General features: G+C 34.5%; 1 protein-coding gene across 6 annotated transcripts in view; it reads left to right on the top strand.

Annotated features, from left to right (window-relative positions):
* PIGN (phosphatidylinositol glycan anchor biosynthesis class N) overlaps nucleotides 1-23,596 on the top strand; it is a 153,747-nt gene that overhangs the window by 79,116 nt on the left and 51,035 nt on the right. For 3 of the 6 annotated variants that reach the window (XM_015439673.4, XM_005586528.5, XM_065533675.2), the window contains exons 13-20: nucleotides 7,745-7,823; nucleotides 9,078-9,260; nucleotides 12,356-12,495; nucleotides 15,265-15,364; nucleotides 15,469-15,561; nucleotides 16,736-16,827; nucleotides 19,492-19,600; nucleotides 21,253-21,361. In XM_015439673.4, coding sequence (XP_015295159.3) covers nucleotides 7,745-7,823; nucleotides 9,078-9,260; nucleotides 12,356-12,495; nucleotides 15,265-15,364; nucleotides 15,469-15,561; nucleotides 16,736-16,827; nucleotides 19,492-19,600; nucleotides 21,253-21,361 — 905 coding nt within the window. Of the gene's footprint in view, nucleotides 1-7,744; nucleotides 7,824-9,077; nucleotides 9,261-12,355; nucleotides 12,496-15,264; nucleotides 15,365-15,468; nucleotides 15,562-16,735; nucleotides 16,828-18,585; nucleotides 18,713-19,491; nucleotides 19,601-21,252; nucleotides 21,362-23,596 lie in introns of those variants that run through there. The other 3 variants (XM_015439677.4, XM_074022683.1, XM_074022684.1) reach the window with 2 other exon arrangements.

Raw genomic sequence — 23,596 nt, forward strand, 5'->3', positions numbered from 1 at the left:
CATCAACTAACGAGCAAAATAACCAGTTAATATCATAATGGTAGGATCAAGTTCACACATAACAATCTTAACCTTAAATGTAAATGGACTAAATGCTCCAATTAAAAGACACAGACTGGCAAACTGGATAAAGAGTCAAGACCCATCAGTCTGCTGTATTCAGGAGACCCATCTCACACGCAGAGACATACATAGGCTCAAAATAAAGGGATGGAGGAAGATTTACCAAGCAAATGGAGAACAAAAAAAAGCGGGGGTTGCAATACTAGTCTCTGATAAAACAGACTTTAAACCATCAAAGATCAAAAGAGACAAAGAAGGCCATTATATAATGGTAAAGGGATCAATTCAACAGGAAGAGCTAACTATCCTAAATATATATGCACCCAATACAGGAGCACCCAGATTCATAAAGCAAGTCCTTAGAGACTTACAAAGAGACTTAGACTCCCGTACAATAATAATGGGAGACTTCAACACTCCACTGTCAACATTAGACAGATCAACGAGACAGAAAGTTAACAAGGATATCCAGGAATTGAACTCATCTCTGCAGCAAGCAGACCTCATAGACATCTATAGAACTCTCCACCCCAAATCAACAGAATATACATTCTTCTCAGCACCACATCGTACTTACTCCAAAATCGACCACGTAATTGGAAGGAAAGCACTCCTCAGCAAATGTACAAGAACAGAAATTATAACAAACTGTCTCTCAGACCACAGTGCAATCAAACTAGAACTCAGGACTAAGAAACTCAATCAAAACCGCTCAACTACATGGAAACTGAACAACCTGCTCCTGAATGACTACTGGGTACATAACGAAATGAAGGCAGAAATAAAGATGTTCTTTGAAACCAATGAGAACAAAGATACAACATACCAGAATCTCTGGGACACATTTAAAGCAGTGTGTAGAGGGAAATTTATAGCACTAAATGCCCACAAGAGAAAGCAGGAAAGATCTAAAATTGACACTCTAACATCGCAATTAAAAGAACTAGAGAAGCAAGAGCAAACACATTCGAAAGTTAGCAGAAGGCAAGAAATAACTAAGATCAGAGCAGAACTGAAGGAGATAGAGACACAAAAAACTCTCCAAAAAATCAATGAATCCAGGAGTTGGTTTTTTGAAAAGATCAACAAAATTGACAGACCACTAGCAAGACTAATAAAGAAGAAAAGAGAGAAGAATCAAATCGACCCAATTAAAAATGATAAAGGGGATATCACCACCGACCCCACAGAAATACAAACTACCATCAGAGAATACTATAAACACCTCTATGCAAACAAACTGGAAAATCTAGAAGAAATGGATAATTTCCTGGACACTTACACTCTTCCAAGACTAAACCAGGAGGAAGTTGAATCCCTGAATAGACCAATAGCAGGCTCTGAAATTGAGGCAATAATTAATAGCCTACCAACCAAAAAAAGTCCAGGACCAGATGGATTCACAGCTGAATTCTACCAGAGGTACAAGGAGGAGTTGGTACCATTCCTTCTGAAACTATTCCAATCAATAGAAAAAGAGGGAATCCTCCCTAACTCATTTTATGAGGCCAACATCATCCTGATACCAAAGCCTGCCAGAGACACAACAAAAAAAGAGAATTTTAGGCCGATATCCCTGATGAACATCGATGCAAAAATCCTCAATAAAATACTGGCAAACCGGATTCAGCAACACATCAAAAAGCTTATCCACCATGATCAAGTGGGCTTCATCCCTGGGATGCAAGGCTGGTTCAACATTCGCAAATCAATAAACATAATCCAGCATATAAACAGAACCAAAGACAAGAACCACATGATTATCTCAATAGATGCAGAAAAGGCTTTTGACAAAATTCAACAGCCCTTCATGCTGAAAACGCTCAATAAATTTGGTATTGATGGAACGTACCTCAAAATCATAAGAGCTATTTATGGCAAACCCACAGCCAATATCATACTGAATGGGCAAAAACTGGAAAAATTCCCTTTGAAAACTGGCACAAGACAGGGATGCCCTCTCTCACCACTCCTATTCAACATAGTGTTGGAAGTTCTGGCTAGGGCAATTAGGCAAGAGAAAGAAATCAAGGGTATTCAGTTAGGAAAAGAAGAAGTCAAACTGTCTCTGTTTGCAGATGACATGATTGTATATTTAGAAAACCCCATTGTCTCAGCCCAAAATCTCCTTAAGCTGATAAGCAACTTCAGCAAAGTCTCAGGATACAAAATTAATGTGCAAAAATCACAAGCATTCTTATACACCAGTAACAGACAAACAGAGAGCCAAATCAGGAATGAACTTCCATTCACAATTGCTTCAAAGAGAATAAAATACCTAGGAATCCAACTTACAAGGGATGTAAAGGACCTCTTCAAGGAGCACTACAAACCACTGCTCAGTGAAATCAAAGAGGACACAAACAAATGGAAGAACATACCATGCTCATGGATAGGAAGAATCAATATCGTGAAAATGGCCATACTGCCCAAGGTTATTTATAGATTCAATGCCATCCCCATCAAGCTACCAATGAGTTTCTTCACAGAATTGGAAAAAACTGCTTTAAAGTTCATATGGAACCAAAAAAGAGCCCGCATCTCCAAGACAATCCTAAGTCAAAAGAACAAAGCTGGAGGCATCACGCTACCTGACTTCAAACTATACTACAAGGCTACAGTAACCAAAACAGCATGGTACTGGTACCAAAACAGAGATATAGGCCAATGGAACAGAACAGAGTCCTCAGAAATAATACCACACATCTACAGCCATCTGATCTTTGACAAACCTGAGAGAAACAAGAAATGGGGAAAGGATTCCCTATTTAATAAATGGTGCTGGGAAAATTGGCTAGCCATAAGTAGAAAGCTGAAACTGGATCCTTTCCCTACTCCTTATACGAAAATTAATTCAAGATGGATTAGAGACTTAAATGTTAGACCTAATACCATAAAAATCCTAGAGGAAAACCTAGGTAGTACCATTCAGGACATAGGCATGGGCAAAGACTTCATGTCTAAAACACCAAAAGCAACAGCAGCAAAAGCCAAAATTGACAAATGGGATCTCATTAAACTAAAGAGCTTCTGCACAGCAAAAGAAACTACCATCAGAGTGAACAGGCAACCTACAGAATGGGAGAAAATTTTTGCAATCTACTCATCTGACAAAGGGCTAATATCCAGAACCTACAAAGAACTCAAACAAATTTACAAGAAAAAAACAAACAACCCCATCAAAAAGTGGGCAAAGGATATGAACAGACATTTCTCAAAAGAAGACATTCATACAGCCAACAGACACATGAAAAAATGCTCATCATCACTGGTCATCAGAGAAATGCAAATCAAAACCACAATGAGATACCATCTCACACCAGTTAGAATGGCGATCATTAAAAAGTCAGGAAACAACAGGTGCTGGAGAGGATGTGGAGAAATAGGAACACTTTTACACTGTTGGTGGGATTGTAAACTAGTTCAACCATTATGGAAAACAGTATGGCGATTCCTCAAGGATCTAGAACTAGATGTACCATATGACCCAGCCATCCCATTACTGGGTATATACCCAAAGGATTATAAATTATGCTGCTATAAAGACACATGCACACGTATGTTTATTGCGGCACTATTCACAATAGCAAAGACTTGGAATCAACCCAAATGTCCATCAGTGACAGATTGGATTAAGAAAATGTGGCACATATACACCATGGAATACTATGCAGCCATCAAAAAGGATGAGTTTGTGTCCTTTGTAGGGACATGGATGCAGCTGGAAACCATCATTCTTAGCAAACTATCACAAGAACAGAAAACCAAACACCGCATGTTCTCACTCATAGGTGGGAACTGAACAATGAGATCACTTGGACTCGGGAAGGGGAACATCACACACCGGGGCCTATCATGGGGAGGGGGGAGGGGGGAGGGATTGCATTGGGAGTTATACCTGATGTAAATGACGAGTTGATGGGTGCAGCACACCAACATGGCACAAGTATACATATGTAACAAACCTGCACGTTATGCACATGTACCCTACAACTTAAAGTATAATAATAATTAATTAATTAAAAAAAAAAAAAAAGAAAACAAACAGACAAAAAAAAAAAAAAAAGTCACTTTTCCTCCTCTGTTCCAGTCTTATAGTCTTTTCCTTTGGAGGCAAAATTGCAGTTTATTATGTATCTATATATATATCACGTATACATATGTACAAGAATACAGTCTGAATAATATCCAATAATATCCAAAAGAAAGGAAATCAATATATTAAAAAGATAATCTGCGCTTCCATGTTTATTGCAGTACTACTTTACAGTAGCTAAAATATGGAATCGATCCAAGTGCCCATCAGTGGATTAAGGGATAAAGAAAATATGGTATATATACATGATGCAATATTATTCATTCATAAAAAAGAATGAAATCCTGTCATTGCAGTAACATGGGTGGAACTGGAGATCATTATGTTAAGTGAAATAAGAGCGACACAGAAGACAAATTTTACATGTTCTCACTCATATGTGGGAGGTAAAAAAAATAGCTTTGATGAAGTAGATAAGAATTGATAGAATATAATTGATAAAGTACATAAGAATACATAAGTATACATGATATATGTATATCCTTCTTGTTATATTTCAAGTTTTATTTATAAAATATTTCAAACATGCTGAAAAGAATAGAGGATATAATAAAAATTTTTCTACCCACAACTCAGGTTTAAGAAAATGTTAACATTTTACCATATTTAGATTCTTTTTTTGGGGGGGGTGGGGGAATAAAATGGTATAATACGCTTGAATCCCTATTTTAAAAATCTATTTTATTTAACTATTCTTTTTTCTATTTAGTTTGGTTTTCAGGATTTATCCATGTTTATATGTGTAGATCTCCCTTGTTCATTTTAGTTCATATATGGCATTCTTTTAATTACTCCCCTGCCAACCCCCATTAATTTTGTTATTTGGTTTTGCTTACGTAAATCTGAACGTATTGTACTCTATATTCTAGACTTTATATTTCTTACAAAACCTCTTTATGTTTAAAGTATGTGATACCAAGAAAATTTACTTTATATACCCTCTCAATTTGATGGAAAACTAAACAGAAAACTTATATTTGGGGACAAGTATATGAGAGTCTTTGATGTCATGGTGATACAGTGAGGCTTGTGTAGAACATTTTGGTGAATTCCAGATATATTGCAAATCTTTCATATGCTACCTTTGGCATGTCCCAAGGTTTATAAATAGTGCATTTAGGAAAAATTACAAATTACCCTGACTCCTGTTTCTTTACCTTAGTACTTCCAATATAATATAACATAGCATAATATGTAATGTAAATATTTCTCCTTAAGATTTTTTTCTCTCATTCTTCATAAGACTTCACTTAACAGAATGTCTGTTAAATTAGCTTAAATAATTTAACTTCAAACAAGCTTTTTTTCTTTCTTTTTATTTAAAATTTTAGGTACATTACAAATGGCAATGTATGTTAGTCTCTTATTTTTCTTCCTTTTTTAGGTCTGCAATATTTTGATAGCATTGTAATCAAGATTTATTGATTCATTTTATGTGCTTTAGCACTTTGCTAAGTATTATTGTGGATATTAATGGAATATAAGACATTACCTTGGCCCACATGGAGGTTAAAATTTAATTGAAGAGAAATAAACTGATCATTAGATCACTAACTGAAGTGCTAATGATGTGAAGTGAGATTTGGAGTGGACCATAAAGGATGGTGAATATTTGATTTTGGAAAGCAAAGAGGGGAAGATCTTTACGATTCCAGATAGGTGAAGCTTGAAGAGTTTCACCATTATGCAGCTGAGGGTACACATTTGCGATAATGGGAAATTAAGTGAAGTAGCAGCAGAGGGTCATCAGTAGTCCAGGAAGATTAGAATTGATGAAGTAGACCATGAGATGCCCAGGAAGATTAGAATTGATGAAGTAGACCGTGAGATGCCCATATCAATTGTAAGTGAGAGGATGCAATCAGTATTTTAGGAAGCTGAGTGGATCAGAGCAAGAAGAAGGAGGCCAACTGGAAAGCTTTTATGGAAATTTGGGAAACTCAACTTAGATATAGCCTTCCAAAAAATGCCTGTGCACTTTGGCACAGTAATTGCTATACTAAGGCTTCTGGGAAAACACTTCAAGATGTATGGTGTCTGAAGGGACAGAGAACTGGATCAAAGCAACATTTTAAAGTAACTTGGTTTTTTTTTTTCATGTGTTTTTGCCTCCTGGCACCTTTTCCCTCCAAATCCCAGTGAGTCCAGTGGTGGGGAATTTTTCTGCAGTCTGCAACATGAGAACCCAGGGTGGCTGGGTTCCCATGACTTGGAATATCTGGGAGCTCTTAGAGTAGGCACAGATCCTTTTTTTATTTTTTGTAGAAATGAGGTCTTGCTTTGTTGCCCAAGCTGGTCTCGAACGCCTGACCTCTAGCGATCCTCCTACCTCGGTCCCCCAAAGTGCTGGGACTACAAGCGTGAGCCACTGTCCCAAGCCAAAGCACAGATGCTTAATCAGAGTATCCCATGGAACTCTGAGGGAGTTCATAGATAAGCTTCTGGGTTTATGAATTTTCTGAAATTATATTTTACATTTTGGATTATGTACATTTTCTAGACAAGAGTTTCCGATTCTGAAAGAAGTCTCTGACCTTCCCCCTCCCAAATTAATAATTACTGCTTAAAAGATTTACTTTGCGCAAGTCTCAGTCCCATCTCTTCAGAGACTGCTTGAGCCAAGTAGAAAGAAGAGAAGTGATTATATTATGTTGACCCGTGTGCAATTGCCAATATTTAATTTAGTAGTTTTTGGCCTATGAAACATCAATGTCATGTGATCCAACCTAATATAGCCTTAAATAACTTTGCATGCATTTTTAAAATGTAAAGGCATTCATTTTAGACATGTAGGTTTTAGTTAAGCAGTATATATTCAAATTTGAATTTAAATGTATTGATTTATTTCATTAAGGCAATTAAATTCTGGTTATATTTCCTCAATTTCTACATTCCATAAACTTAATGACTTTTGTTTTATATAGTTTCGGGTTATGCAGTATTTTTTAGGAGTATTTCTCTTGTGTATTTAACGTTTCTACTGTGGTAAAACAGGACAGGGAAATGGTGGAAAGAGAAATGAAAGAGGAACGAAGAAGGTATACGATATAGTATAAAAATAGCAAATGGGTTCAAATTATTCGTTAACTTCCAATGATGGTTAGGCTCTGCCTGGAGCTCTTTGATAATGAGAATTCTCAGGCCGTGTTTGGCTCAGGGATAAAAAGTACATTGATGGATCTGTCCTCAATCATGTGAAGTCTGTCGTGAGCACAGGACAACTGAGTGGCAGAGCTCATGCCATACATTTGGTGTTCTGATAATTACTTCCATTTAATCAGAATTTCTTTGTTAGCCAGAGTATTACATTTCTTCAGAATGATGGATTATTTGACTTTCATAAATGTAGTTTGGCATTTGAAACTTTGAGTCAAGAAAACCAAATTTAACTATAAGCTATTTCTAGAAGACTTCAGAGAACCTACAGCAATACAATTCGGGTTTTTTTCTTTGATTTTTGTTTTGTTTTGTTTGTTGTTTTGTAATTTTCACTGTCTTTTTTAATTAAGGGAAAGAAAAGAAATATATACTTGGAATGAGGAAACCCTTTAAACCTATTCTTTTTTTTTTTTTTTTTTTTTATAGACTGCTTTCTGATTCCAAACAGTTCAATATTTTAAGAAAAGCAAGATCTTATATAAAACACAGAAAGTTTGACGAAGTGGTAAGTATACTGGCCTTATAGACATAAATAGCTGATTATCATTTTGGGAATGGGGAGGAGAAAAATATGGCAATGGAGAGCAAAGTAGACAGGCCAGGGAGCTTTCTTGAGCCCTCAAGGAAGGATTGCATTTCCTGAGTAGCTATTTAGCAATGGACATCTCTCTCTTTTTTCAGCTAATATTATGGGTAAAAAAATTTTTTTTTGAGATGGAGTTACTGTCGCCCAGGCTGGAGTGCAGTGGCGCAGTCTCGGCTCACTGCAAGCTCCGCCTCCCAGGTTCAAGCAATCCTCCTACCTCAGCCTCCTGAGTAGCTGGGATTACAGGCATGTGCTATGACGCCCAACTAGTTTTTGTATATTTAGTAGAGATGGGGTTTTGTCATGTTGGCCAGGCTGGTCTCAAACTTCTGACATCAGGTGATCCATCTGCCTTGGCTTCCCAAAGTGCTGGGATTACAGACGTGAGCCACCACACCCAGCCCACATTTTTTTAGGTTAGCATTAGAAATGAACTATTACCATTTTTTAAAATGAGAAAATAGATGCCAAGTTTTTGTCACCCTACTTATGTGTAATATTTTAAAACACTATATGTTTGCCACTCAGAATTATCTATACATTATTAAAAGTCTAATGATTCATGCTGAAACTTGGACTCTTCCAAACTCCTATCTCACTGTGTTTTTCATTAATTTTTCTTTGTTAAATGGTCATTTAATTTTAAAGTAGAAAAGAATTCTGTTTTCATTTCTAAAATTGCCTAAATAATTGCCAATTCATGCATTTCTAATGCTTTTTTTTGATGGTTTTAAAATGATAAGCTATTCTTCTCCTGTAAAATATTAAGCTACTTAATGATGTTTTATAACTGATTTGAGTAATCTCATATGAGAAAGTAAAACATATAAATATGGCCATCATCATTGTTTGGGACCTACATTAGAGAGCCTTCATTTCTTTTATGAGTTATCTGAAGATCATTTCCACAAACACACATATACAACACAAATAGTTTACATTTAAAATGCCCTTTCTTACTAAGATTAAAAAGGTCATTTTATTCTGAATTTTTCTCATACTTTAAAAGAAGATCCTCGAACAATTAAAATCTGTTCTTAATCCATCATCTACAGTTATTCACTAATTTTAATACAACGGTTTGGCTGTTAGGAATTTAAAAGTTTCCTTTCTTTAAAATGTAGGTTTTCTTATTCTTTCTGTTAGCAAGTTATATATGTTTTTTCTCCATAGGTCTCCCTTTGCAAGGAGCTAATTCATCTAGCATTGAAAGGATTGTCCTATTATCACACATATGACAGATTCTTTTTGGGCATCAATGTTGTTATTGGTTTTGTGGGATGGATATCTTATGCTTCTTTGTTGATCATCAAGTCTCATTCCAACCTTATAAAAGGTGTTAGTAAAGAAGTTAAGGTACGTTTAGAAAATGTGAAGATTCAGATGATGATATAAAATCACTAGTACTGAATCCAGTGTAATGAGTTTATAGGATGTGCAAGTCCTTGTTCTAAGATAACTCTTGTTTATCTTTCATTTGCTTTTATTGTATTGGATTTTTCCTCAGTTATCTCTGTTTCTTCAGTTGAGAAAAAGATATATTGATAATAATGATCCTATAACTTAAGAAAGCTATAAAGATAGAGGTGTAAGTAATTTAAGTGCTCCTATGTTATTAATGGTGTTGATCTTCTGTTTTATTTTATAACTAGCATTTTATAAGTATTCCATATCTTTCTAGTACAAGTGGTCAGAAAACTACTTCAAAACAATGTATTTAATTTTATCTGATATTAAAAGTTTAGGAGCTAAAAAGCAATAAAATTATTTGCTCATAGTGTTTCTTCTTAAATGATGTATACATTTTTAAATTACTCTTACCTTCTTTTAACTTTCTGAAGTTTCTCAAAATGCAGATTTCTAGACCTTTCCATGTATTCTAATTTTAAGAATTTGTTCCTACTTTATACTTTCAGTGAAAAAATAAAAATTAAAAAAATCTCTTTAATGATACTTCATATTGCTGAGACAATATAACAGTACATACATGGTTTTGCTACATTAAAACACTTTACTCTTTTAAAATATATTTCTAACTATCATTTACCAGGGAGAATATGCCTCTTTCATTTCCTTTGCTTCATTCTCTTTAATGATTATTACCATGTTCAAGTTCTCTAAAAAGTAATATATCCTGGTGGTGTATTTTTAATAATAGTCTGCAGATATTTCCAGTGGTAACTTTTCCAATTTTATATTTTATTATTCTGTAATGGAAGTAAGGCCATTAGTGTTTATTATAATTTTGTATAATGCTTTAATGTATCTTAAATAATTTCCCCCAAGTAATTTTAATTATTTGAGTGTATGTGAAATTGGCTGGAATGGGAATTATATCTAGGCATTCTTAGAACTCATAACAGTGCTAGTAGCAGATATAATTTATGTTTACAAAAAAGGAAGCTGAAGCTGAGGAGGATTAAGTTACTTATTAAAGGCGACTCAGCTAGCATGTGAGGGACTGAGACTTCAATCCAGAGCAGTCTTGGGCCAGAGATTGCCTTTTCATGTTTATCCTGATATTCAGTTTATTGAGAAAAAATATGTTTTTATACTGATATGTTAACAAGATTTCATAGCTGATAGTTCTTTATTCATTAATCTGATAATACAGCCAATATTTAATTGAGTGTATGGTACAATGCTAGATGCTGGCAAGGGTGTCCAATCTTTTAACTACCCTAAGCCACATTGGAAAAAGAATTGTCCTGGGCCACACATAAAATACACTAGTAATAGCTGATGAGCTTAAAAAAATTTACAAAATACCTCATAATGTTCTAAGAAAGCTTATGAATTTGTGTTGGCACCACATTCAAAGCTGTCCTGGGCTACACATGGCCTGTGGGCTGCAGACTGGACAAGCTTGCTGTATAGGCTATAAAAGAAATATAAGATTCAGAATCTGCCATCAAGGAGTTTAGAATTTAATAAAGTAGGTAAGAGATGTACACATATGACCACCTTACCAGGCATAGGTCACTGTATCTATACTCGACTACAACAGAAAACTTGATGATATGTTAAGTGTTTGGGATAATAAAAAGACTATCACATTTTAAATATGACAGCTGACTTTAGGGTGTCAATAACAGGAAAAAGTAAGTCTTGGTGGGAGTTTAACAGTCAGAATCTAGGGAGAGGTTGAGAATTAAAGCAAATTGAATGATATGAACAGAGGCAGATTTGGGAAGATGTACTATTATGCTGGGATAATAGTAATACATATTGAGCCCCACTGTTCCGGGACTGCCCTGGGTGCTTTACATAAGTTATTTAGTTAGGCTTAACACTACCCTAAATATTGGTGGTTATGATTCTCATAATACAGATGGAAGGATTTAGGCTCAGAAAGATTACATGTTTTCCACAAGGACACATGGGTTTTAAATGACAGAACCCACATTTTCTGATACTTGAATTCTTTCTCTTTCTACGCCATGCTTCCTTCAAAATAAATAGTTCACTTTGTGTAGAATGTGGGAGGTTTGTTCGAGGGACTGATAAGAAATAATACAATATAGATTAGGCTGAAGTAATCAAAGGCTTCAAATGCTGGACTATAGCATTTATACTTTATTTAGTGACGAGTTGGTACGTCAATTAATAAAAACCAGAGAAATAGAACCAGGAGGCAATATATATTAAGAGATGTAGTATAAGAAATTGGCTTATGTGATTGTGGGGCCTAGTTAGGCAAGTCCTAAGTTCACAGGTCAGGCTGTCAGGAAAGGCAGACTGAACTCGCCAGCAGGAGCTGAAGCTGCACTCAGCAGGTAAAATTTCTCCTTTAAGGAACCTGTAGTTTTGCTCTTAAAGCCTTTCAACGGATTGAATCAGGCCCACCCAGATTATCTAGGATAATCTCCTGTACTTAAAGTCCCTGACCCTTACACCATGGAGACTATCACTAGTGAATTACGTTGATGAATTCTCTTTTTTGGCAGATGATTGGGAATAGTGCATATGAGTGAATGAAGTTTCTATTCGGTGGGCAATAGAGAGAGAAGCTTAGGTAGCATGTCACGTTGGAGCTTGAATACATAGGACATTGTTCCAGATGAAAATTAAGTCCCATACCTTATTACGGATTAAATAGGCTTTTGCAAGTTATCCAGAGAACTCAATCAACATTTATAAAATTATTCCTAAAAGGAAACATGTTCAGAATTCTGAACAAGTTACTTGCAAACAAACTTTAAGGCCATAGTCACTTTTAAGTTGAGAATTGCTTAATTGCAACAATTCCAGGTTATCTAGGTTTTTCCTTTCTAATATGCTCCTTAAATAACATATTTTTTCCTTGTCTTAATGCAACTCTTTGATTAATTATCTAGTTGTATAACCATTGAAAGAAAGTCATAGGTTTTCTTCACTTTATAAAATCTCTTTTAAAACCTATCAATTACCATTAGTTTGGAAGTATTTCAATGTTTTGTTTGATTTTTCAGAAACCAAGCCATCTCCTGCCATGCAGTTTTGTAGCTATTGGCATTTTAGTAGCATTTTTTCTGCTGATTCAAGCCTGTCCCTGGACATATTACGTATATGGTTTGTTGCCAGTGCCAATATGGTATGCGGTTCTAAGAGAGTAAGTAATGCATCTTGCTGCCTTATTTTTTCACTTCATTGACAGTTAAATCTGTATTTAAAATGCATTAGATTTCTATACTGTAAGTCATCAAAGATATTTATAATACTGTACTTTCAAATCTCCAATCCTTCTCACTTCATTTATAACTGATAAATGTTGGATAGGATATAAACATTATTTTAGTTATACCTTTCCCTTTTGACTTCATCTTTATTTTTCTGAAGTGGCAGTGTTCACTTATTTGTGTATCTTTTATAGAAAAAATGGAATAGAAGTAACGATTAATATTGATCATACTATGCCTAGACTAACTTGCATTTTGAACTTGTGTCATCATCTCAGATTCCAATATATCTTCATATTTGACAAAGATATTTGCATGTTTTATTTCCATACATTTTGACTCCTCCTTTCCTAGCAATCTTATAGATATAGATAAATTAAACTTTGTAGTTAAACCTAATATGGTAATATTTACACACAGAAATTAGTCTATATTTTTCACATGTGCTGTGGTTTTACCTATAAGTACTTCCTCACAGGTTGTACTTAAAATAGAATGTATTGTTAACATTGTAGAAAAATTAGAAGTAAGGCTCTTTGGCCAGTTTCAAATACTTTTAATAAAACCACTAGAAGGGAGTACTAGTTCATGCTCACTGGCAGCCAGAGTCACACTGCAGATCTTATTGGTTTCTGTTTTTACACCAGTAATCTATAATTTAAACTTGGTCGTGGATATAAACGTATTTTCTGAGCAAACCAGACCCCTAAAGTCAATGAAAGAATGAGAGCCTGTTATATAATAAGGGTATCCCCCAGGTTGGCCTAACACGTGCATCTTGACACTATGCATACTTTTATTTTAATTTTTCTTAACTTTAACTTTGACTACTTCTTCCATCTTTTAAAACATGACATATTAAAAATATTTCAGAATTGGCTGGATGCGGGGGCTCACGCCTGTAATCCCAGCACTTTGGGAGGCTGAAGCAGGCAGATCACTTGAGGTCAGGAGTTCAAGACCAGCCTGACCAACATGGCAAAATGTTTCTACTAAAAATACAAAAATTAGCTGGGCGTGGTTACACCTGTAATTCCTTCTCAGGAGGCTGAGGCATGAGAATTGCTTGAATCCAGCAGGTAGAGGTTGTAGTGAGCCAAGATTGCACCATTGCACTCCAGCCCGAGTGACAGAGTAAGACTCTGTCTCCAAAAATAATAATAATAATAACTTAAAAATATCAAAAATTAATATTAATATTAAAATGCTTAAAATGTTAACTATAAGACAAAAAGGCATTGATCAAATAACATACTGCTACCTCTCCATTTGAAAGGAATAGGATTGTTGCATATGCATATTTACTTCAAATTTTTAAAAATGTCATTTAGTCTGGTTTTTAAACTTTTAGAACAAAATGTTTTGTCCTTGCAGAAAATCGTATCTAGTACAGAACCTCTCCTGAATTATTAAATGTCCTATATGAAGAAAACATATAGATTTAAATTTTAAGGGAAAACATGATTTTGAAAGTATGTTGTGTCCTATCTTTATCTTTTTGATAGATTATGTAGGAAAAAGACATAAAAATTCATGATCTTCTAAATGATTTTACAAAATTATCTCTTGATTCTCTGTGCTTATTCATTGTTAAGAAGAGCAGAAAAATTCCCTTTTGACTGGTGTTAGCTTTTCTTTCCTACATGGCACCTTCATTGTTTTGATGAAATTCTGTAGCCATTGCTTTCAATCAGAGAAAGGTCATAAACCAAATGATACTGACCTTCTAAAATTACTTACTTAATAATGCACTACAAATGTTAACTTTTTTTTCCTAGTGATAAAATATAAAAAGTACTCAAGTATGTAATACATTTTTGATGGTGATGAATTCACCTAATTGTAATTAGTGTACAATTAGTGACATCTTAAATTGGGTTTGGAAAAGGTTATTTAGCTCAGTTAAAAAATGTAATTAAGATTTTTCCCTAACTGGATTAGGAAACCCTACCTTTATTTCATTAAGATTTAAATATAGGATTACTTGGGTGAATTTTTAAAAATTTTTCAGTTTATATGCATTTGGATTCATTGTGTTTTATATCTGATGTTGCATCTGTAATTGTATGAACCCATATGTAAACTAAGATCAAACAAGATTCATTTATTGCCATTAATGCTTATAAAAACCAAGCAAACTTTTGTGATAATTTTCTTTTTTCTTTTCTTTTCTTTTTTTTTTTTTTTTTTGAGACAGAGTTTCGCTCTTGTTGCCCAGGGTGGAGTGCAATGGTACCATCTCAGCTCACTGCAACCTCCACCTCCCAGGTTCAAGCGATTCTCCTGTCTCAGCCTCCCAAGTAGCTGGGATTACAGGCATGTGCCATCAAGCCTGGCTAATTTTGTATTTTTAGTAGAGATGGGGTTTTACCATGTTGGCCAGGCTGGTCTCAAACTCCTGACCTCAGGTGATCCGCCCTCTTTAGTCTCCCAAAGTGTTGGGATTACAGGCGTGAGCCATTGCACCTGGCCGATCATTTTCAAATTAATTCAGAAATTACATTTTCCCTAAAATACTTCTAGATTAAAAAAAAAATTAGGTAAGTAAAGCCGTTGAAACAAATCCGTTAGAGTTTATTTTAGTTTTTGAATCATCTATAAATGGAAAATTCTCTAGTTTTTTTAGCTTTGTGCAAAGTTTGTATTTTTATACTATGTATGACCTGACTTTAAAATTCAATCAATCTTTTTATTTGAAACAGATTTCAAGTTGTTCAGGACCTTGTCACATCACTGTTGACCTATCCTCTGAGCCATTTTGTTGGGTACCTGTTAGTTTTTACCTTGGGCATTGAAGTATTAGTAAGTAACTTATCAGATTACAACATTTGCAAATTTCTTTTATATATTTGTAACTAGTACCAAATGACCTTATTTTTCATTCCTTCTTTGGAATGCATTACTAGGTTCTCAGTTTTTTCTACCGCTATATGCTTACCGCTGGACTTACTGCCTTTGCGGTTTGGCCATTTCTCACTCGGCTGTGGACTCGAGCAAAGGTATGAGTACTCATTTTGACATAGGACAGATTAGTAACTACTTTGTTTTGACACGTATGTAACTTAAGGAACTGTTTATTTTTAAAGAAAAGGGTAGAATGTGTTCTTACATAAAAGAGCCTAGTCATATTGATAGGATGACTGACATTACCTGTAAGGTTTCAGTAATTCACTTAGACTTTCACATCAAAATGGGCCAGTTATGTGGTAATTGAGGTGCTATATAAGTTGTACTGATATGTGCATCTCTGAAGCACTTCCTGGATTTGTTTAGCTTCAAATATCTTGATAATGGACCAGGAGAGGAGTCGCCCAGAGCAGCACAGCCCAGTGGCTTAGGGGTCTGCACTCTGAACTTGAGTCACAGGAGACATCTCCCTCCTTACTCTGAAACACTCAGTTTTTTTTTTTTTTTCTGGAGAAGTGTGTATTTATTATAGATATATAATTATTAAATTATTAAAATATTTTGAGTCTTGATTTTCTTCCTTCAGCTAGGTAGGGAATTACAATGTGCTTCTACAAAGAATGCTCTCCTATTTCCACTTTCATACTTTTTGATAGAAGTAGCAGGAAGATATCTTCTTTCTACTCTGAGAATTTATAAAAAAACTTCAAAGAATGGGATTATTGATCTTTTAATTTGTGAGAGATCTTAATCTAATTACAAAAGTAGTTTTACTTATTTTCCTTCTGGGTTCAATTGTTTGATGATTATTGTAGGCCACCTTTTTTATAGATGTCTTCATCAATACATAGTCTAACATAAATTGAGTGAAGCACTTTATGCAGGTTTAAAGCTTGGTTATTTTATTTACTTGTCATGGACCTGGTACTACTTATATTTTAACTTCTCTGATCTCTGTTTCATCATCTGATGCATTGGGAAGAATAATATCTGCCTCTGGAGGTTATTGTGAGAATTAAATGAGAAAATGCTCATATTACACCTAATACTATACCTGCTATGCAACAGGTCCTTCACAAATAGTAACTATTACTTTTTAAAGTAGTTAGCTGTTGATTCTGCTAGAAAGTATTTGAAAAATAAAATAATAAATAGCTGTAAGACTTTGCATTTTCCTTTTACCTTCACAGTCATATAGCCTGTGAAACACTGATGATAGTTTTCTATACCCTGTTTGTCTAAAGATAACTTTCTTCTTGATTTTAGGTGACCTCACTGAGTTGGGCTTTCTTCTCTGTGCTCCTGGCGGTGTTCCCACTGATGCCGGTTGTAGGTCGAAAGCCAGACATCTCTCTAGTGTATGAATAATACTGTATTTTCTTTTCTTTTCAATACAGTTTCTTTTTTTCTCAATTAACACTGTAAAATTTGAACCTAATCTTAGTCAAGAATTTAAAATCATGTGAACTAATGGGAATTTAAAATACCAATATCAAACCATTAGTCATGAGTTTAGCCTAAGTTCTAAGAGTCATTAAACCTCCTAGTAGATGCTTCCGGGCTTTCATAATGAAATTGTGCCACTGATAACTTAAAATGCTCCCCTTTTTTTTTGTTTGTTTGTTTAAGTCTAGAAGATTTTCTTTCTTTTATACTTGGAGGAATCAGTGAAAGTTTTAGTTTCATATGAAAAAAAAGTTCTGTTGCCGAAACAGAAAGGTCTCAAAGATACTGTGTTAGCCCTCTTTGCTTCAATCATGTCCACACTAAAATGTCATGTAAAAATTAAATTTTCTGCTATTCTAAATTGAATGTAAAGATCTCTGTGGGAGGAAACTCTGTTTACCTTGCCAGCTTTCCCATGTTTAACCACTCAAATTGTTTGAAAATTCTTCTGCATATCTTACCTAAATTCCCTACTATGCTGCTATATTTATTTGTCTTCAATAACCTAAATAAATCTATAAAATAACTGGTTACCTTTGCTTTTAACTGCACTTTATTGTCAAGTAAATTATGGGCTGTTTGAGTGTGTGTATAATCATTATTTCATTTAACATTTCCTCTCTTATTTTCTAATCATGGGAATTAGAAATTAAATCATCTTTGTTACTTTCTTCAGAACACTATAAGCGTTTTTTAAAACATTTTAACCAAATCTGTAATGGATATGGGTATATATTTTTAAATCAAGGAAGATTAGCTAAATAATATTTTGTAAAAATATGTGCTAATTTATGAGATTCTATACATTTTCTCCTATTTATATGAGACTACCAATATGGAATAGATCAGGAATTATCCCAGGAAGTCAGTTTATTAGCAGAGCTCAAAATAATTGTATTGAATTCTAACACCATACTATCTAAGCCATACTTCATTAGAGTGTTACTAAGTCAAAATATTTTGCAACTTTCGTAACCTACAAGTAGTATGTGAGAAAATGAATTCAAATATTTTCATTTATTTCTTGCTTCAGATTGCTCTGTAAGCTCTTGTAACGTTTCTATAAAGCCCCTTTCCTTCCCTTCATCAGTCTCTGCCTATCAGTCCTGCTCAAGCAGTATTGGCATAGTTGAGCAGAATTTAACATATGCTCAAAGGGAAGGAAATTGTATAAATTTGCCACTTGCATATTCTATTAAGGATGAATGTGGGAAGCAAATAAACTTGTAAAAATATGAGAAATCTAATTTATATTTTAGAAAATTATATTGTTTCCCTCTAAATTTAAATTGCTCAGTGATTTTAAGTTTATCCTACTAGCTATATTTGCAACTTATTTATTTTGATTCCTGGTTCATGGGGAAACTTCTACTCTCCTTTTCATCTGTCACAGCATCTCCCTTCTTCAGAAAATTACAAAGATGTCATTTTATGAAACATTTAAGGATACAATTAAAGGAAAAAGCAAACATGTGTACAACATAGTTGTAATGTCTGGTACTCCAGTTTTCTAAAGTAAAAACATATATGCCAATAAATTTAAATACCAAATTATTTTAAAACTTAAGAAAGAGAAAAAGAAAAAGCAAAGAATCTTGGTCATATGTGACTATTTTTTCCTAAATTTTAATGATAATCCATGTTGAATATGTGATTACCTTTCTCCTTAGGATTCTCAAAGATTGTATTTGAAGCATCAGCAACAACCATCAAGCATTTTTCTGGGGATTCCTGCTTTGCATTCTTCTTAGGTGTCCAGCTCTGCTTTTTGCTCTTTCTTTTTTCTCTTCAACCAATTCCTTTTCTCTTAGTTCTATTTGGGTTCCGGATTTCATCCTCAGCATCATTTTGGCTGTACTGTGTTATTCAGATGTTAAGGAGGTGAGACAGAGCTCAACAGTAGGGCACCATTTCCCTGGGATCAGTCATCTTTGACTTTAGGAAACATACTATACCTGGTGTTCTTGAAAGGTGTAATTTGTTGTTTCATTACTGTACAAATACCTCACCTGCATGCCACCCATGTGACCACTGCCTACCTCTTCCCTCAGCCAGGAGCAGCTGAGGAAAATACTAAGGTCTGTCACAGAAGGGAGCTGTTTTTCCTGCTAGAAATAATATGGGTTATATATGTAGATACTTTTTGCATGATTAAGTTTCATAATCACAAAATACATGTTGTAGATAATGATAATATACTTGTTTAGTTATGCTTTATATTGTAAATTTTTGTGAATTTGCCCATTTCAGGCTACATATTATAGTATTTGATATGCCTAAAATTTTTAAAAATTAAATTATAGAAGTAAGGTAGACATACTTAAAAAATTGTGGGGAGAAGTTGCAAATAACCACATCCAGCAGTATCTTTATCCTAAGATTTTAAGTTTTCTTAAAATCTTAAACTTAAAAGTTTTCTTAAAAATCTTAAAATGTACCCTTTTTGCTACTTCCTCTTAATTAAGCCAAATGACTGAGAGGTCTGTATTAGAGTTAGATGTCTCATAGTTCCATCTGATACGTATTCAGTAAATATCTGAAGAAAATTTAAAATTGTGAATTGTATTTCAAAACAGGATGGGTGCAGGCTTGCTGGTTCTTCTGCTATCCCTGTGTGTTGTAACATCTCTCATGAAAAGAAAAGATAGCTTTAGAAAGGAAGAGCTGTTGGTACATCTATTACAGGTCTGTTACAGATTTTCAATACTATGTTATACTAATGATATACCAAAAATGTATCCTATGGTTATATTTAATTATGTTCATAAAATGCCATTACCTTTATGCTACTTAGTATCTGCCAGCTGAGAAGAAAGCTTTCTGTTTAAGATGCTACATGCTACATGGAAATGTATTCTTTAAGAGGTATGAAATAGCACAAGGTCCATAAGAGGCAGCCCAGTGATGCCTGAAGAGCAGAGGTTACCGAAACTGAAGGGACACCTGTATTGATAAAAAGTTGAACTGAAAAGGGCTTCCTCTGGACTGAGATTCTACCTTGTCCTCATTTGGGTTAGGGAAGGTCACTTCTTTGAAGTGAAGGCAGCCTGGAGTATGTTTATATTAAGAATAGCCAGTTTAAGACTTCAGTTAATGTCCCAGGTGAAAATAAACTTCAGCATGGTTAGTGGCTTTGGTGTGGTGAAAATAACTTTTAACTTGATGTTTCAAAATTGAGTCAGTTCCCAGTTACGCTGCATACTAGATGGGTACTTTTTAGTAATTTGATTTATCTGTGTGTGTGTGTGTGTGTGTGTTTATTGAGATGGAGTCTTGCTCTTGTCACCCAGGCTGGAGTGCAGTGGTGCAATCTCAGCTCACTGCAACCTCTGCCTTCTGGGTTCAAGCGATTCTCCTGCCTCAGCTTCCTGAGTAGCTGGGATTACAGGCGTGAGCCACTACGCCTGGCTAATGTTGTATATTTAGTAGACTTGGGGTTTCACCATGTTGGCCAGGCTGGTCTTGAACTCCTGACCTCAGGTGATCTACTGGCCCCGGCCTCCCAAAGTCCTGGGATTACAGGCATGAGCCACCACACCCAGCCACTTCAGTTTGTTTTTAATCTGTAGAGATAATATCTAATAGGGTTGTGACGAACATCGTATCATGTGATAGTCTATAAAATGACAACTTTTTCCATAGATAAGGATGGAAAACATCTGTTTTTCTTTTTAACCGAATGAATGAATAAATAAATAAATAAATAAATAAATAACCATGTTTAGATCACAGACAAAAAGCAAAACTCATATGAGTCTTCTAAAAAATTTCCTCAAGAATAGAGCTGGGATAGTAGATGGTATTTCCAAGAACACTCTGAAATAAAAATACACAACATTTGAAAGATTACATCACAAGTTAAATTCATTCTTGGAGAGCGACAGGGAACTTATAAAAAGAGAAGAAATTTTTTGTCAAAAATCCTGTCAAGCCATTGAAACATATGTTTCTTTTTAAATGGTACTCTGACTGGCTTTACACTTAAGCCGTAGTAGCTTTGACAGAATGTATCCAGAATAATGAGTGCTTCCACAGAAGTGAATGTTTCTGGATCTCTCTCTAGGGTAGCCAAGAATATCATGCTAACATTCTTATGTGCTTTGTTAGACATACCCCTGAGTATTAGGTAACTCTGTTACAAAATTCATTTTTGCATTAGGTTTATTAACTTGCATCAGTTCCTGTACTGTTCACTGTATTTCATTGATTCCAAGATACACATTTTTTCCAGATTTTAACATCTCAGAAATAAGACTGTCTTACGTTCTTGCTAGTTATAGTCTTTCACTACCTTCTCTTTTTTTTTTTTTTTTAACTTATTTCATCTTTGTCTTTAGGTGCTGAGCACAGTGCTCTCCATGTATGTTGTGTATAGCACCCAGAGTAGTCTACTTAGGAAGCAAGGACTGCCTCTTATGAATCAAATTATTAGCTGGGCAACATTAGGTAAGAGGCCACTCAAACCAAGTGAGGTAATTTGATATCAACTTAGTTATTTTTAAATGATCTGTTTATGTCTGTATCATTGTTATTGAAAGAAATAATTTTGTTGCAGGAAAATAATAATAAGGAGCTATTATTTCTAACTCTTGCTGGAATTTAACAAAGAGAATTCTCATGTGCATGCATGTGTTACTAAGATAATTGGATAGAATATTTATGACCTGATAATAAAGCTATGTATTTATTAACGTCTTATAAGATTTGACTAAGTGATTCCAAAAGAGAAAAGGGTGAAGAGGATCTTATGCTTCATTTTCATGCCAATTCATAAATTCTCTGTTCTTACACAGGGACTGGGAAATGTTTAAATTTTATCTGTTTCCCTTCCTGAAAATAACATCGACTAGTATACCTTACATATTTTTTAAAGCTAGTTAGACATTTGAAAGCATATTTTTCTATGTAGTCCTCTTAATTGAGAATGTTGAAATATATGTGTGAAGCAAACATGTAATTTTAGGACTTAGGTTTTCCCTTCCAGTTGGAAGACAAGAGCAAGTTTTGAGCCCAAGTTTTTTGTTCAGAGAAGACACTTTGTAATGCCAGTGAATAATTTGACATACGCTTTTTTACATCTTTTGATGATTTTTGTTGTTTGGGTCATGGGGGCCCACCCCTCATGAATGGCTGTACTAACTTACATTCCCACCAACAATGTACAAAGTTTCCCCCGTCTCCACATCATTGCCAGCATCTGCTATTTTTTGTCTTTTTGATAATAGCAGTTCTAACTGGGGCGAGATGATATCTCATTGTGGTTTTGATTTGCATTTCTTTGAAGATTAGCGATATTGAATATTTTTTCATATACCTGTTGGCCATTTGTACGTCTTCTTTTGAGAAATGTCTACTTAGATCATTTGCCCATTTTTTAGTTGAATTAATAGGTTTTTTGCTGTTCAATTGTTTATACTTTTTATATATTTTATTAATTCCTTGTCAGATGGGTAGTTTGCAAATATTTTCTCCCATTCTGTAGGTTGTCTCTTCACTCTGTTGATGGTTTCCTTTGCTATGCAGAAGCTTTTAATCTTGATATAATCCCATTTGTCTACTTTTGCTTTTGTTACCTGTGCTTTTGAGGTCTTACCCAAAACATCTTTGTCAGACTACTGTCCTGAAGTGTTTTCCCAATGTTTTCTTCTAGTAGTTTCATAGTTTCAGGTCTTACATTTAAGTCTTTAATCCATTTTGAGTTGATTTCTTTTTTATGTGGTAAGAGATAAGGGTCTTGTTTTATTGTTTTGAATATGGATATTCCATTTTCCTAGCACTATTTATTGGAGAGACGGTCCTTTCCTCAATGTATGTTCTTGGTGCCTTTGTCTAAATGAGTTGGCTATAAATGTGTGGATTTATTTCTGGGTTCTCTATTCTGTTCCATTCACCTATGTGTCTGTTTCTATGCCAGTACCATGTTGTTTGGGTTACTATAGCTTTGTAGTATACTTTGAAATCATGCCTTCAGCATGACTTCATGATGCCTCCAGCTTTGTTCTCTTTTTAAAAGCTCAGGATTGCTTTAGCTATTCAGAGTCTTTTGTGGTTCCATATGAATTTTAGGGTTTTATTTTCTATTTCTGTGAAGGATGTCATAATTTTGTTTTAGGTTATGTTGTTTGCAGCAAAATATTCATAACTATTACATTATCATTGTGGAATGTCACTTTTAACATCATAAAGTGTTCTTCTTTTCCTTATTGATTGTTTTTGGTCTAAAGTATACTTTGGTATCAGGATTGCAACTCTAGATTTTGTACTGTTTCCATTAGCCTTTATTTTTAGCCTTTTAGAATCACTGTGTTTTAAGTTTAGTTCCTGTGTTCTGCCTAGAGTTAGGTTTTGCTTTATGTGCCAATTCCACATTTTTTTTTCTTTTAAATAAAAAGGTGAGTTGAGCTCATTCATGTTTACTAACATGACTCTTAGGCTTGTTCTCAAGAAGCATATAAAACACTGCATAATGTGTGAGTGTGCTCTACTACAACAAATTGAAGATTCTGTCAATAAGATTCTGTCAAATCTTCTTATGTTGTAGTAGAGCACACTTATACATTATGCAGTGTTTTATATGCTTCTTTCTCTATTTGGAGTATCCTGTATGGTTTTTTTAAATTGTCCTTGTTTATTTGATTATTGTTTTGGAATGGTGAGGAGGAGATTTAGAATCAGTTTATT

This window comes from Macaca fascicularis, chromosome 18, assembly GCF_037993035.2.
Source record: "Macaca fascicularis isolate 582-1 chromosome 18, T2T-MFA8v1.1".
Classification (NCBI taxonomy): Eukaryota; Metazoa; Chordata; class Mammalia; order Primates; family Cercopithecidae; genus Macaca; species Macaca fascicularis.